At 40.3% G+C, this 16164-nt stretch overlaps 1 protein-coding gene across 1 annotated transcript; it reads left to right on the plus strand.

The window, feature by feature from the left end:
• Positions 1-6997: 6997 nt before the first annotated feature.
• On the plus strand, positions 6998-12917 carry lto1 (LTO1 maturation factor of ABCE1). Its single transcript, XM_008282160.1, has 5 exons — positions 6998-7060; positions 9588-9693; positions 10039-10109; positions 11409-11526; positions 12226-12917. Exons 1-5 carry the CDS (start codon positions 7017-7019, stop codon positions 12295-12297), a joined length of 411 nt encoding a protein of 136 aa, XP_008280382.1. The 5' UTR covers positions 6998-7016; the 3' UTR covers positions 12298-12917.
• The last annotated feature ends 3247 nt before the right edge of the window (positions 12918-16164 follow it).

The raw sequence follows: 16164 nt of genomic DNA on the forward strand, positions 1-16164 counted from the left end.
TTTTTGGTGCCAAGCTGTACTTTCAGCCCATAGTTCTTCTCCCCAGCTTTATGTCCATCCATTAAATGCCATCTACACCATCTGACTGACAAAATGGGGGTTGAACTGCAAGGTGGCTTTTGATGAAACCTACTGAAATTACAAAGAGAAATCCTGTGAAACAGCCAATATTCACAAGTTGTAAGTAGCCTGGCGTTATTAGACCGACTATTATGAGGGAACCATATTGTAATGCACTCAGCTGCAGACAGCCCAGTTTAAGCCCTCATATGCTCATGTTGGTGATGTCCCTGAAGACATTTTCTGTCATCTTGAACAAACAGGTAAAAAGAATAGTCCTGTTTGTGTTTGTTCAGCCTATCACAGCTCTGCCCTTCACCTGGTAAGGGGTGGGAAGGTGGAGTGCTGCATATGTCATTGTATAACTTACTTATATTGAGCATAACAACACAAAACACACACTCTGATGACACAAAAAGAGCTGCTTCTTTTGAAGTTGTCTGTTTGCTGTGTTTATCACCTCATAGATAACCTCTGACCTCTAACAGAGACAGGGGTTACTCTGGTTCAGCTTCAGTGCCGCCATTTAGGAATGAATTTGAAGGTTATGTATAACCTAAATTACAAAGAGTGCTTGAATGAATGAATGAATGAATGAAATCCATGAAGAATGCACAGAAGTAGAGATCACATCCCTGAAGTCGTGTCTTTGCTGGTTGAGAACTTTCTAAGACTACAAATACTTGACATGCAATGCTAATAGGCATTTCAAAATTAATAATATGAAGGTTTTTCTACTGTTCTATATTTTTTTGGCCATTCAGAAGCTTGTACAGACAATATAATAGAACACATCTTCATGGTGAGATGCAATAAGGGTGTGTTAAACCTAACACTTCAGAACATATGGAATCATTTTATTAAAAAGTGCTGTGGCATAACACAAAGATTTTTTTAAATTCATTTTTTATTTGATAGTAAAATGGACACTTGTGTTGTGTATTACTGTGCAGATAATGATATTAATGCATGTAAATAAATAAACCAAGCAATCACAACAAACAGCAGTGACCTCACATATATCAGAAGGTTTATTGGGAGCATTAAACAATGATTCAAATCTACAACAACAATAATAATACTCATTTTCGGTTATGTTAAACACCTGACATGTCCAAAGGAAAAAGGGCCTCTTGTTTATCTGTGACTCTTTGCATGCTTAGATCTTTCTGTCTGTGAAAGTACAGGTGTTACAGCTGTGCAGCATGTCATTAGTAACTCATGTCACTTAATACTGACATTGTAGAATCAGAGATTTGTCATTTGGCAGATTCAGCTCCTCTGTCTTTCTCCTCTCACATACTTGGTTAAGGTTAGGGTTAGAGCCAAGATGTGAGGACGACTGAAGGAGGATAGAGGACACATTAGCACTGCTGCATGTCCTGGAATGTCATCTCTACCTGTAGACTGGGGAACCGTGGTGTGTAGGACACAGAACACAACAGATCAAATGTGTTCCTGAATAGTTGCCTATTCAAAGACACACTTTAGCAGCAGAGGAAAATATCTGTCTCTTGAGCTACTGAAGCTACTCCATTATGTTCACCAGCTTGTCTCGAACTGTGCCTGGCTGCTGTTTGCTTGTAATGCTATGAGAGTGCTGGTAGTCAAGCACAAAGGCAACACTGCAGGACTGAAACCAGAACAGTGAGCTGAAAGATGCTGAAGCACTCCATAGAGTTTCTGATCATTTTCAGTAGGTTTACCCTTATGAGCACCTTTGATGCACAGGAAGACATGTGATCCATTCATAATACAATGCAGGGGGGGTGACATGGACACCAATCAACAAGTCTTCAATCAATTGATAACTTAGCCAGCTCTTGTGGACTTGTTGATTTGCCAACAAATGAATGTCAGTGTCATATTTGAAAGGGTAAGCTGAGTTTTTGCCCTCTAAGCTGGTTCAGGGTTGCTGTTAGCATGTCGTGTTTTCTGCTTGATTCTTTGCAAACCAATGGGCGACTCATGGGAAAAACAGTATCCTGTATTCCATGTCTCTACCAGTGTGATGCTGTGATGAAACGATCCATACAGTTTCCAGAACGATCAACAGACAATAAACAGAAACCGGTCCGTACTCAGTAACTTCCAACAAGCTTTCTCTTAGCCCCTGGAGAAGGTTGTGTTGTTATGACATATCCCTATTTAAAGATCCAATCAAGACTGTGGGCAAACTCCAGGCAGGTTTTAGGAAGCATCAAGAAATGATGCCTTTTTAATATTGCTGGACCTTTGTTTTGCTTTTGATAGTCTCAAAGGTTTTGTCAGTTTGACTGATAATTTTTCATTCTCCTCTACTAATGACTGTTGTGGTGTACCCTAAGGCTCAGTCCTAGGCTCTGTTTCATTGGAATTCCCTATATTTCCACAGGGGTCTGTTATAGAAAGGACAACATCCCTTATCCCTACTATGCTGACACAGCCATATTTCCTTTTGTATTCAAGCAGACATAAATAAGTTGTTGTAAGGATATTAAATTCTGGGTGTCCAAAATTTTCTTCATGCAAAAAAAGTAAGGAAGACCTCCGTACTGTTGGTCCTGAAAATTTCACTAAAGGTAAAACCAATGCTCTCAATCCCTGTCCTAAAATCTTTGTATATTTCTGACTAAATTATCACTGAATTCATTAAAGATGTTATGATCAAAACAACATGCTTTGTCATAATATCATGTCTCCGCCTCCTTTTTTCACACAGTTTCCCACAGTATGCTTTTAATTTGGACCACATGCCACCAATCATCAGATAACAACTCTGGTTTCCCTGAGAGTCTCACCATCACTGCATGCACTGTGCTGAGTCAGACACGGAGCAGCTGGGCCATCGGTTGTAATCTGCAAGCTGTTGGAGTCTGGCAAACATGTCTCATACATCTGTTCTCCTTATTGTGAAAGCACTTTGACAGCAACATGTTGTGAGAGTTGAACATCTCTGTGGCGACAGATTATAAACCATGTGCACTGTATATACAGTCGTCCTCAGATGTATTCATCCCCTTCCATTAAAGACAAGGCAAACTTCACAGTAGTCACTCAAATAACTAGAAACTGAAAAAAGTAATAATAAATTTTTTAAAAATGCTAAATTATAATGAAGTGAAATAAGACATTGCTTTTAAATTGTGGTTGAAAAGAATAATTTGAAAAAACAAAAAACTGTCCTGGACAAATTAGAGCACTTTTCTGATGAGAAGTGGGCCAAACACCTGTCAACAGGTGCAGAAGTCTGATTGAGAGTTACAGAAAACACTTGACTGCAGTGATTGGCTCAAAGGGTTGTTCAACAGAATATTAGTTTACAGGTCCCATTGTGCTTGTTTGCTTGTTTTTTTTTTGTTTTTTTTTTTTCAAAAATGTATATTTCTGTTGAACCACAATTCAAAAGCATTGTCATGATTTTCATTACTTTTTAAAAAATGTATTATTAATTTTGTCAATTTCTACTTATTTCAGTGACAGCTGTTTTTTTCCGTTCTTTAATGAGAGGGTATGAATATATTTGAGAATGACTGTAAATAGAAAAAAGCACAAAATTATGGAGCTCAATATGTCCCGTATGGACCGTATCTAGTCAGTCTGGTCTGATAGTGGGGACCTGTGAGAGGACCTGAAGTTGTTCACTGGAGTGAGATAACAAGTTTTCATCTTTGACTGACAGATAAGATTACCCAACTCTCTTTTAAATAATCACAATGGACACGAAGAGAAACCTTTCCCTTTCGTTGCCTCAAAGCTCTGTGCATACAAACAGTACAGTGCAGCTGCCATTTGAACAGCTGTGTTGCTTTGGAGTCCTGCCAGAGTTTTTGAGTCCACACGTGTTCAGTGGCAACAAAACACAACACATCACACACAGAGTCATGTTGCCATGACTTCAGAGTCCATTACAGTGACACAACTTTCTGTAGACACCTACCATACCCACTAACCCCAATCTAAGCCTGACCTTTCAGATCCAAAACAATAACTTCCCTTGAACATTTACTGCTCTATGTCCAAGACACAACAGAAGGCAGGGATGCATCACTAGAACATTTATTCCAGTACTGGATTATGAGCAGACAGCATCTATAAACACCCCAATGGAAAGACACACTTGGAACCTCAGAGTCAGGCAAACACAAGAGCTGCCTTAATGGGTCATTTTGTATGTGTGTTAGTGGTGCATAGAATCAAACTCATTTTTCAATTTATCACATTACCACAAGCTAACTCAAACACAGCGTTCACAAGTTCAATAACTAGTTTAAAATCATCTTATGATTTATGAAAGTGTAGCTCAGCTATTTATTTATTTATTTGTTTAAGCAGTTCAATAAACTGAACATATTCAGTTAAATTAACAAGTTACATAGACAATGATTACAGACAGGTCTGTTCTCCTTTTCCTTTTTAAAAAAAGTTATTTCTTTATTTATTTGTTTTTACAGAGTTTCTTCTTCATTTTACATTGAGAACTTGGAGCCTCAGCTATTAAACCCCCCCCCCTTTTTTTTTTTTTTTTTTTTACCAGAGTCAGTATAAACTGTGAAGCTGCTCCTGTTACAGAGGGACAAATTACAAATCTACTGGTTTAGTGATTGATTGAAATATGGACCTGTGACAATAGCTAGAATAGTTTTGATCACTGTGAAAAGATTCACAGCAAGTTTTCACCACATCTGTTTTTAAATTCTAAAAAAAATATAACAGTTTCTAGGTAGTTTTAACTTTCCTACAAAACATTGTGAAAAGTCTGCTGATATGCTTGTTTTGTTTCTTCTAAACTTAACTTAATGAGTTGAGTGAACTCACAACTGCTCATTAATTCAACCCATCATTTTAAGTCAAAAGCTAGAAGAACTTGTGTTTTTTTAGTTCTAAAGTGGTTTGAAAATAAAAACCAAGCATTTAGGACTGATCAAAACTTTCACATGTACATTTGGTAAAAAAAAAAAAAAGAAGCTTGAATTGATCTGACTAAATTCCTTTATGATGTTTTACAGTGTGTGACCCTGGCTGCTTTTCCATATACATGTAACACAATACATACACAATGCATCGAAGGTGGAGGATTTGGTGGAGGCCCAGCATTTTTTTAGTCTGGGTCCAGAACGTAATCAATGATGTTTTCATTTATGAGCTCAGAGTGTTGGTAGAGGTGACTAACAAAGTTGTCAGCATGTTCCAGACAGATAACGCTCTGCTCCTCAGACTGCTGCACGTGTCTCCACCCGCTGGAAGAACTGTGAGTCTTTGCCTCAGAGAAATATTTGCAGAACTCAATCATTAATCTGAGTTAACGTTGCTGAGGGTCCCATATCCAAAACCTCCAGCTGTGTTTTCACAGCTGCCAGAGAGAAAACATGACAACGCTTTCCAAGTAGTATCAATATAAAACCCTGCTGGACTTAGAACTGTTTAGGACCATTTGTTTTTAAAGGCTGTACCCCATCACCAGCAGTGATGAACTACCAGAGCTGCTCATTTTTTTATTTAGCTTCCTGTCTGAGTGGAGAGGTCGGTTGTCACCCTTCCACTTGTCCTACAGTGCTCTCTGCTGTTAGAAGACAGATTTCAGATTACAGAAAAGCAATCATTAGACTCCTTCATCTAAATCTGAAGTAGTATAACCAATGCAAGGGTAGAGTGAATGCTGACTGGCAGTGTGGTTTTTATTTCCAGCTTTTCACATGATCAGTAATGTTAAAACCAGGGGTTAAACCGGGCTGAGTTCTGGTTCTTGATAGCCAAATCATGCCGTGTTGGAACTCTGACAGGATCATAACATCACCAACTCATATACAAACCTTTAATTTCACTTTCAGACACTGTGTCACACTAAGCAAACAAATATTGATTGTTGTTGTCTTTTCTTTCAGTTTAGTAAACAGCAGTAGCATCTCAAGGCAGCAGAGTCCATATTGTCTTCAAATTTTAAAAAGGCTTGAGCGTAATTATGCATGTGCTACAGCAGGTGACTGTTGATTATTTTTCTGCATGTCAGGGATGTCAGTGTTTCCTGATACAGCAAGAAATTCAAATGGTAATAATAACAATATTACTAAAACGGTATGCCACTGCAGTGTATTTAGGTGTCGTCCCAAATAATTGGGGTGTTGTATTATTTTCCTTTGACACTTCTCACAGCTTCTGGTGAATGTTTTTTTCTATAAATTCACTGAACATGTTGTTTAACCTGAAGACATACCATGACGTAAAAAAGGTATGCAAATAACAAAAACAAGAATGTTCTGGTTTCTCTCTAGTGGACCTAGCTATTTACATAGACTCTGAGATGTCACCAATACGGTGGAGATGAAGTGAAACAATTATACGATTAATCTGTGAAACATCTTTGCAGGAACAATGTGTGTTAGTTTGGACAATCCACATCCACACAACTCAGTGTTTTAACTACAACTATCATCCCTGTTCTACTGTCTGCAGTCTGACCTGGAGTCCCAGCCTCACTGAACAACGGCTCCCTCATCTGACAAATCCCACATTAAGCCCTAGTTAGAATCGCTAGAAACGCCTGAGTCCTGTGCTGCTCTGACTTCTACTACACATATTCTGTTTTAGCGTGTGGCAGGTATTAATGAGGTGATGCATGAGGTAAAAGCCCACTGGTGTATCTGTGGCAGCAGTGTGGGGCAACTCTTCATCAGCTGTAAGCTCCATTTCACTGCTCATGTATCTAAACTCATGGATCCTGGACTGTGTTCTCACTGTCACATGAAATAGGTGACAGATATCTTTGGTTTAGTGTGCCCCAGTTTTGTCACATGAATAAACAGTTTAAAGACTGTATGAAACATGAAACAGTGAACTAGTGGCACGGTTGGCGGTTCTGTTCTGGAGGTTACCAGAACACCTGACCAGCAGGGGGCAGCACCGCTGTGCTATGTTTGGGGGAGGCGGTACAGCGCCGCTTCCTGTTTCCGGTAAAAGCAGCTCCGGAGGTGGCAGCGATGGCGGACGATCTGTTTGACAGCATCCTGTTGGCGGATGAACGGTAAATTATCTTGACGAGAAGTGACTTGTTTAGCTGGCGGGAAATATATTTCATGGTTCGGAGCACCGGAACCACAGCAGCAGCTGTTTCACTAATATGCGTTTCCCGGTTCCGGTGTTTCTACGTTAACTGCTGGCCGTAAACTGTGGCTGGTTTCTGGTGGTGCAGCTTTTCCACAACGATACTGTCCTCACAACTAGTTCGGTATTTTGTCAGTACATTCATGTTTGACGTGTGAAGGTTTGGGCTCTACGTCCGAACCGACCCGGCGACTTGTTCAGAGGCGGCTTCATCCTGCGCTCAGGACCGCAGACACTAAAGCGGCTTCGGTTCTATTCATACTACAATAGGAGCCTGTCAGCTGCACTGAGCCCAGAACAACACACCGGCCCCTGTGGATGTTTCTGGCAGGCGGTGACTTTGCACTTTCCTCAGGATGCAGTAACTGGATACGGGTTGGGCTGGAACATGTTCCAGTACCGGACCCATCAGGGCTTCCATGGCCCAGAGATACACAGCATCACTCAGGTGTTGTGGCTGATGGGTGTATGCCTGTAAATGAGAAGATGTAGGTACAGGAGCATTGGAACTTTCCGGGATTGTCTGTACATCTGCATATGGATGGACACCAGGTGGTACATTAATACACACTGTGGTTGGACTGACATAAGCCCAGGATCATTGTTTAATAAGACCTGGTACATTTTGAGTCAAACTTTAAACGGTCATGTCAGTAGTTTGACAAAGTCATGCCATCCTCTTTGTGTGACAGTCACACTTCAGATGGTGTTTCATGTGGTAATCCTTTATCTTATTTTTAAATATATCACATGGATATTGAATTGAAGCTAGACTTCAGTGTTGTCCACTAATCACGAGGTTCTGGTTCTATCCTCGGCCCCTCCACATGCTGAAGTGTCCCTGAACCAAACACTAAACCCAAACTGCTATTGATGCATCCTGCATGGGAGTTTTGCTGCCACTGGTGAGTGTGTGAATGAGAAATGCTTGTAAAGCACTTTGTTGAACCTAGCTAAGGTTAAAAGACATTCTATAAGTGCAGTCCATTTACCATTTATATCTTAAACCAAATGGCAGTATGTCAGATAATTGCAATTAGATGTTCCCCCTAACTGTTCAGCCCTGGATGTGTCAGCAATATGTTCCAGTGATTGAAACTAATTGTGCATCAGTTTTCTTTTATTCATAAAGGGACAGTGTACAGCTCAAAGAGAAGCGTCACCATTTGATGTACGGTGTCAAATTAATGCTTAAATCAAATTTCCTCTTTGAACCTCGGACTGGTCAGAACAAAAACAATGCAGTTTGCAGACAGTGTAGGATGGTGACAAAATACAAAATTCTACATAAAATAACACACAAGATACAAAATAGAAAACTGAACACAATAGCACATCAAAAATGCATGCTTGGGAAAGTAAATATGAATCATGATGGTCATTGGCTGGACTATCAAAGTCCATGATTACAAAGTAGAGCACATTTCAGCAGACTTTGTAGGTTGGTGTTGAAAGTGCTGATAGAAGTGCAGCCTGTCACATGGTCAGGTGGAGGATTCATCCAGTTGGGACTGTTGCACAGAGAGCTGATTGAACAAATGTAGTATGGTGACATGGTATGGTACAGTGTCATTTGGATGATCTCATGTGGATCATCTGAAAACTGTATCACATGATGTCAAGTAATAGACCAGAGACAAAGCCATTTGCAATTTCATAGACCAAGCATAGGTGTGAAAGTAATCTAAAATTTGCAAAATGCAAATTGTATTTCTTTAATGAATGTTTCAGCAACCTGCCCCCAGCATGTCATACGATGTGGCATATGGGAAAGGATCTTAGCATGCGTAAATATCTCCGCTGCATCCAGGGAAAGACAGTCAACAATATGTATAAAACATGCTAAGCTGTATTTGTGGGTTATAATCATTTTATTATTGAACATGTTTCTAGCACCATCATCTCGCAGCTAGAAGATCCCCGGTTCGCGTTCCGCTTTGAACGCCTGGGAGCTTTCTGTGTGGAGTTTGCATGTCCTCCCTGTGCAGTGTGGGTTCTTTCCAGGTTCTCCAGCTTTCTCCCAGAGTCCAAAAACATGTTGAGGTTAATTGGTGATTCTAAATTGTCCGTAAGTGTGAAAGTATGTGTGCTTGTTTGTCTCTATGTGGACCTGTGGAGTCTACCTGGTGACCTGTCCAGGTGCCCCCTGCCTTCACCCTCCAGCCCCCCACGACCATAGTGAGGATTAAACAGTGGATAGATGATGGATGGATGTTTCTTAAAGAAAAATAGACCTTTTGTCATATTTACCTTTGGAGTGAGACATGAATAATTGAGTCAGTGTGTGATCCTTTCTAGCCCAGTTGTCAGCTGGGTTGTATTTGCATGTGTGTAAAAAGCAGTGTCATCAGCATACAGCTATCGAAAAAATTGTTTATTACTTTTGCCAAACAGCATCCAGCACATTCAAATGAAATAGGCCGCAGCTGAGTGTGTCTCTTTTTCAGGTTCAGAGGCGAGGGCTTCAGGGAGGGGTTTGAAAGAGGGAGCCGCCGAGGGCTGCAGGACGGCCGCAGACATGGAGCCTGTCACGGGGCCAAACTGTGCTCTGAGGTGAGGAAACTCTGTGAAACTGACTGGAGCTGTCTGAGTGAAAGGTCTGCCGTTTGCTGTCTGGCTTATACAGGGTTTCCGCGGGGCATTAAAAAGCATTATTAGTCATTAAATTGATTTTGCGAAAATTAAGGCTTTCAATAGCATTAAAAAAGCATTAAATCTGGTTCTCAGTGGCACTAAAAACAATTTTTTAGCATAATTTTTTACAGCAATTGAAACTTTTCTGTTCCCTGAAAGCAGTTCTAGGTCCAGCATTCTGCTGGGTCATATGATTTATGACTGAGTAAGTTGTGTTGCTTTAAATCCTCTACAGTTGGCTTATTTTCTCCTATCCTCTGACAGATTTCCTTCTATTATGGGTTTGCCACCACATGGAAATGTCTCCTTCAACATAACACAGATCTCAAGTCAAGGTATGTTCTCCACAAACAATGCCCATGTCTGTCAAGAATTTTAGCATGCTAACTAAACCCTGTGTGCTACTGTGAAAATATCTCAAGTTTCTTCAGCTTCAGTTTAAAGATCACACCGCAGTTACTAAACAAGGTTTAACCCTCTGAACTCCAAGTAGTTTCTGGGCATTTTTTGTCACATTTTTAACCACGGTCGACTCATGTTTTATCAAGTCCTGCACCACAGTGAAAACAATGCAACTGTGGCTCGATGTAGAGAGAACTCAGAAATGTCCTTCATGAGTATTGAACTGTTATGTCATAAATCATTTTAAAGAAAAGTTTGATCTCTCTGATTATTTCCATTTCCATTCATTTTCTATACACCGCTTAATCCTCACTAGGGTCGCGGGGGAGCTGGAGCCTATCCCAGCCGACTTAGGGCGGAGGCAGGGGACACCCTGGACAGGTCACCAGTCCATCGCAGGGCCACACTTAGAGACAGACAACCAAGCACACTCACATTCACACCTACGGACAATTTAGATCTCTGATTATTTATTTTAGAAAAATCTTTTTAGAAAATGGAATCAATATGTGCAGCCTTTCTCCCAGTGCCCACTGGTGTCACCAACACTGGTAAAAGTGGTGACTCTAGATACTCTCCTATATGCCCTGTGTAAAACCAGCTTGCTCTTCATTTTTGGTGGATTTTTAAAATGCAACAATTAAAAAAGGGATTTTGATGAAACAATAAGGGTTTATATTGAGTTACTTTCCGTGATAGAAACACACGTCATAAATGTGGACCCTCAAGAAGTTGAAAATCCAGTGATTCGTTCTGTTTTTACAGCTCTAATAAATAGATTTTTTTGTTTTTAAAGAAACCCACTTTCAGGTTTTGGGGTTCAGATGGTTAACTAATTGTGGCTAGAATGCTGCTATCAGGCTAAAATGGTCTAATTTAATTGGTTTGTTAAGATTTTTTTTTGAGAGTGCAACATTCAGGATGAATCACATTTAGCTGCATCAACAGGTTTCAGAGAACAGTTTTTGACACACAGTTGTATTTAAACAGTTTATATGGAGTTGATAAACATATTACAATTTAAAAGGAGTTTCTAGCCAGTATAATCCATAAATGTGTGTGGTGTCGTCACTAAAATTGTCACGCTGCTAAGAAAATAGGTAGTTTGTATCTGAAGGTGACTAATGTTTGTAGTTTACCTAGTCATGTCCCTTCGCTGTGAATGAGCCCGTTTGTGTTTAAGTTGAACGACTTAGTACAGCTAAGCTTGACTCTTACTTGTGTGTTGTCAGGAAGCGTGTGAAGACACTGGAGGCTCTCCTGGGTTTGGTCCAAAACTGTCCTCTTGATGATCCGCAGTCAGCGAACCTGCAGGAGAGCACAGAGAAGCTTCGAGCCAAGTTCAGACAGGTACTCAATTTCTGTCAGCTACAGCCAGGGCCGACTGAGATGTTAAGAACTCTTCAGTGGGCTCCATAAAACACTGTCTGTAATTAAAAACCCAGCGCTTTGAGTGATGCAAACCACAGCGAGCAGTGGGGCTGAACTATTTGGAGAAAGTATTTAATCACAATTTTTGTGACGATATTCTCATTCTGTTCTTCTTGTCAGACTGCACAGAGTTCAGTCACCTGTAGCTACAGTATGTAATTAAACTGTACTCACTGTGACTGTACTGGAACACTTACAGACCAGTTGCACAGTAGGTTGTTTTGGTTTTGTTACATATGTATATAGTTGCTGAATGAGCGCCAATACAGCATGTACCTTTTGTAGTATGACTAGAACAGTATCTGCTGTCCACTTTCAAAGTCTGCAACGATCACGTGACCATGAACTGGCCTGCACTGTATGACGGTGTTCAAGGTTTCTGTCTGCTTTAGTGTCTAAAATAGTTAAAAATGGTAATAACTGTTCGACAAGGTTAAGATTCCTGCTCACTGAAATGACCACCAAAACCATGACTCTCACCATGACTTCATAAAACAAACTGCCACCTCTGACTGACCTCCATGTCAGTATCAGTCTCTGGCCTCCAGTGAATTACGTAGCATTTGTGCATTAGCACAGCAGTCTTAGCATGCTAGCTAACCTCTGTGTGCTGTGCAGGTCTGCTCTATGTTGAGTGTCCCCACTGACTTCAAGGATTACATCAAGACAACTGAGGGAACTTCATTCTGATCCGTTCTGATGAGGGGGAGCAGAGCTGTGTCCTGGACTAAAGAGAGGGAAGCCTCACTGATGTCAGTCTCATATGCAGCAGCATGTGATCTGTGTGCAGTGGACTCATTAGAGTGCTGGGAGTGTGAAGCAGCAACTGTGTCAATGGAACATCAGGAAGAGTCACAGTCCTCGAGAAGCTGGAACGGTCTGAGGAGATGATGCAGTCTCTGCACTGTTGAACTGTCTGGAACTTAGCCTCAGAAAGACTCCAGAAACTGGGATCAGAAGGAAGAAATGCTGTGATTGTACTTGTGTGACTGGTAGGAGTGGCTTTATTGATCCCTGATTCAGGGCACTCAGGAACTTATCTGCAGACCAAGGCAGTGATGAATAGACTGTGTGACCGAACTGCAAAAAGACAAGTAAAAATGGCTGTTTGGTGTTTGAAGAGTCTGCAGCCTTTGGGGGGGTTTAACTAAGTTGCTGATTTGAGTCGTGCTGAAAAGAGCATTTAGTCAAGTACTTAATGTGAAATTTTGAATGAATAAACGTTAAAAGATTAAGTTTTACGGTTAGAATTAAATCCACCTCCACTTCTGTACCTTTAATAAATCAACATTTTGACTGCAGGAATTTGACAGATTTTTGTGTCGTCTCTTTTTGCCCTGTGCTTGGTTATTCAGCAGTAATTAGTTACATAAACAGTCTGACACACAATCACAACATGGGACATTTCTGCAGTTTTGCACTCTCAGCGTGAATCATTTGGCAGTTTGTTACGTTACAGAGAATCAATCAGTAACAGTTTTGGTAATTGATCATATAAATCAGTGTTTCTTAAATGTGATTGATAATAACCAACATCTCTTTGGTCTGCTGGTTGGACATACTTATACATACATACAAGAACTTCAATCCTACTGTTATACACCAGTCTGAAACAGAAGAATCTAAATGACATTTTTAAAAAAGTAGGTTTAAAATGACAAGAGATGATTATTTAATGAGGCCAGATCGAACTAATCAGTCAAACTTCAGGCATGTCTTTAAGACATAAAGGCCTGGGTGACCTGTCCTTTTATTTCTGATCAGGATGTCTTTTAATTCACATAAAGCAAGTTTCTCAGACAGCCTTCTTTCACGTGTGCAACACTGTCAACAGGAGGATCCCGTCTCAGAGTGATGCTGAAACACTAGTCGATGCATTTCTCACCTGTATGATCAACTATTACAATTCCTTGTATCAGGATGTCCCAAAAACTCTCCTTCAGCACCCACAAGTGCAAACAAATGGCTGCCCTCCCCAAGCTGGTTCAGATTAAGGGTTCTTTCTGTTTAAGGGGAACTTTACTTAAAAGAGTTGCTGGGTTTTGAATAAACTAAATGTTCTTCAAACTATACAAGGAAGTAGTCACCAGAGGGCGATGTGGTTGTGAAATCAGAATCACAAGCTGTCTGTTTCTCCTCATACAGATGGACATCAGAGCTGAAACAATGAAAACAGATTAACATGGATCTTACTGACGTTGCCTCATCTCACTGTGCTGTATCATGTGATGACTAATGGCACAAATACAGGTTCTATGACTATTATGGACTTTAAAACTGCAACATACACTGCTTAATTAATTAGCCCTTGGTACAAGTACTTTATTGTTTATGTAATTTTTCAAGCAGTTATTTGCCTGCTGTAATTTTTCAAGTACAAAATTAGCTACATTACATCATCCTCTGTATATTAAATTGTCTCTTTAGTTTGTTAAATAAAGAGGAGGCTGACGGCTGAGAAACATAAGTGGGCAGTAAATGTCTCATCAAGATGACAACTTTGCCACATCAGCCAAACCACTTTACTGTAACACCTGAACTGTCAGTAACAGTTCTTCTGTGTGTTCAGCTTTCATATAACTGCAGCAGGACCAGGTTCACCGCTGCATCACCCTCTGGTGGCTGCTTCCTTGTATAGTTTGTAAAACATTCAGTGTTTTCAAAACCCAACAACTCCTTTGAGCAAAGCATCAGTTGTTTCCACTAGTTGCTGTGGGAGGAGAGAGAAAAGATGAGCAACATCTCAAAGTATTTCACATTCACTGAATTACAGCAGCAAATCATTTTATTTTCATCAGTAGCACCTCCAGACATTTGTCATAAAGGGTGCCAGATGGGGATCCTGGAAATCTTGGGGTGGCACACAAAAGCTACAAGCCATAACTTCACTACAACAGTTCTACCTGCTGTTGTAGGACAGAGGCAAGATCAGAAACTATGTCAGTGTGAGACTCATTGCATCATTTGATTTTTAATCCTTTTCTCCATTCTTATGTGTGACAAATGATCTATGAATGAATGAATGAATGAAAATGAATGAAAAATACTTTATTCATCCCAGAAGGGAAATTCAATTCTATCTACAGAAACTTGTGGTCAAAAAATATATATATATATGTATTGCTACTCATCTACCTGTTGCCGCTTTCTGGCTACTGAAATAATTACAAAGATCATATTCTACAACATCCATTCACACAGTAATGCCACTGCTCCACATATTTTGCTGTGGGATAATGAAACCTAATAAAAATACATATATGACATGAAAACATTCTGAATTTAATAGAGGGATCAGACTTTTACAGTACAACAACATCCAGCCGTGATGATACCAGCACTCAGGAATGATTTAACAGCATCTTGACTGTGAGTGTGTTGGTGACAGCTCTCCTAGTATATGGAGTCACCTGAACCTGATCAATCCTGTCTCCATGCTGAAGATAATTCATAATTATAAGTACTTCGTGAAGGTACTGCTGTCGTTCCATGTGCGTAAATGTGATGCTACAGGTACTTAAGTGATCTCTTCCTGATGTGAGTCCCTGGTCCACATCCTGCTTAAAGAGGCTTTCAAAAAGTCATCTGAAGCTCATTGAAGGCTTCAGCAGTCCCACTTAGTTGAGGACTGGGATTAAGTCTTCCAGTTCTTTACTATATGGATTCATGTGAGGGCGCTGTCACTGCACAGTCTGATTAGACAGGATGAAGTACTTCCATAAATAATTCAAACTTACATATGGATATGTGCGTATTAAAGAAACTAAACAGAGAATCCAGCATTGTGAATTTTGGGTGCCACATGGGGACACCAAGGACCCTCTTAAAACCTCAACATCAGATGTTTTGGCTGTCTCAAAAATGTTTCTTTATAATATTTTGTAATTCCTAATTATCTATCCTGCAAGCGTTACAGCGAGGCCATGCTGGTTGAAAGCATCTTTTTCCCAGCAAACAGAGGCACACTGTGTAAATGCCATCCATCCACAAGAGCAATACACAAGAGTGTTGATGTCCTCCATGTTACCTTGTCATCAACTGGACCTTCTGCTTGGATATCACAAATGTTCAAAGAACTGAAATCATCTCAATGTATTGCATTTTTATATATATTTAAATATATTCCCATTTTTCTTTTACATAAAAGTCTCAGTGTGTGGTGTCATTTTGTAATCATTTATTAGAGGGGGATGTGAGACGTCTCCCAGTGAGGCTGCTGTACCAACAGCTGGTAGAGTTGGTCTTCCTACTGACTGGGAGCCACTGGTCAATAGTAAACTCTGGTTTCTCTCTCTGAATAAAACCAGGTTACCAGCCTCTCGTGAGCAGCGTACGTACAGAACGTATGCACGCTGCTGCTTGCTCCACACACAACATCATCAACATCATTAACAACAGCAGCAGCAGCAGCAACAGCAGCATCGAGAGGCACCAGAGAGGGACTTTCTCAGCTTTTGTCAATTGGCCTGCTTTCTGTTCCATTTCCAAAGTTACCCTGACAGTAACCCAACAGGACTCTCTCTCTCTCTCTCTCTCTCTCTCTCTCTCTCTCTCTCT

The sequence above is a fragment of the Stegastes partitus genome, unplaced genomic scaffold (genome assembly GCF_000690725.1).
Source record: "Stegastes partitus isolate 25-593 unplaced genomic scaffold, Stegastes_partitus-1.0.2 Scaffold260, whole genome shotgun sequence".
Classification (NCBI taxonomy): Eukaryota; Metazoa; Chordata; class Actinopteri; family Pomacentridae; genus Stegastes; species Stegastes partitus.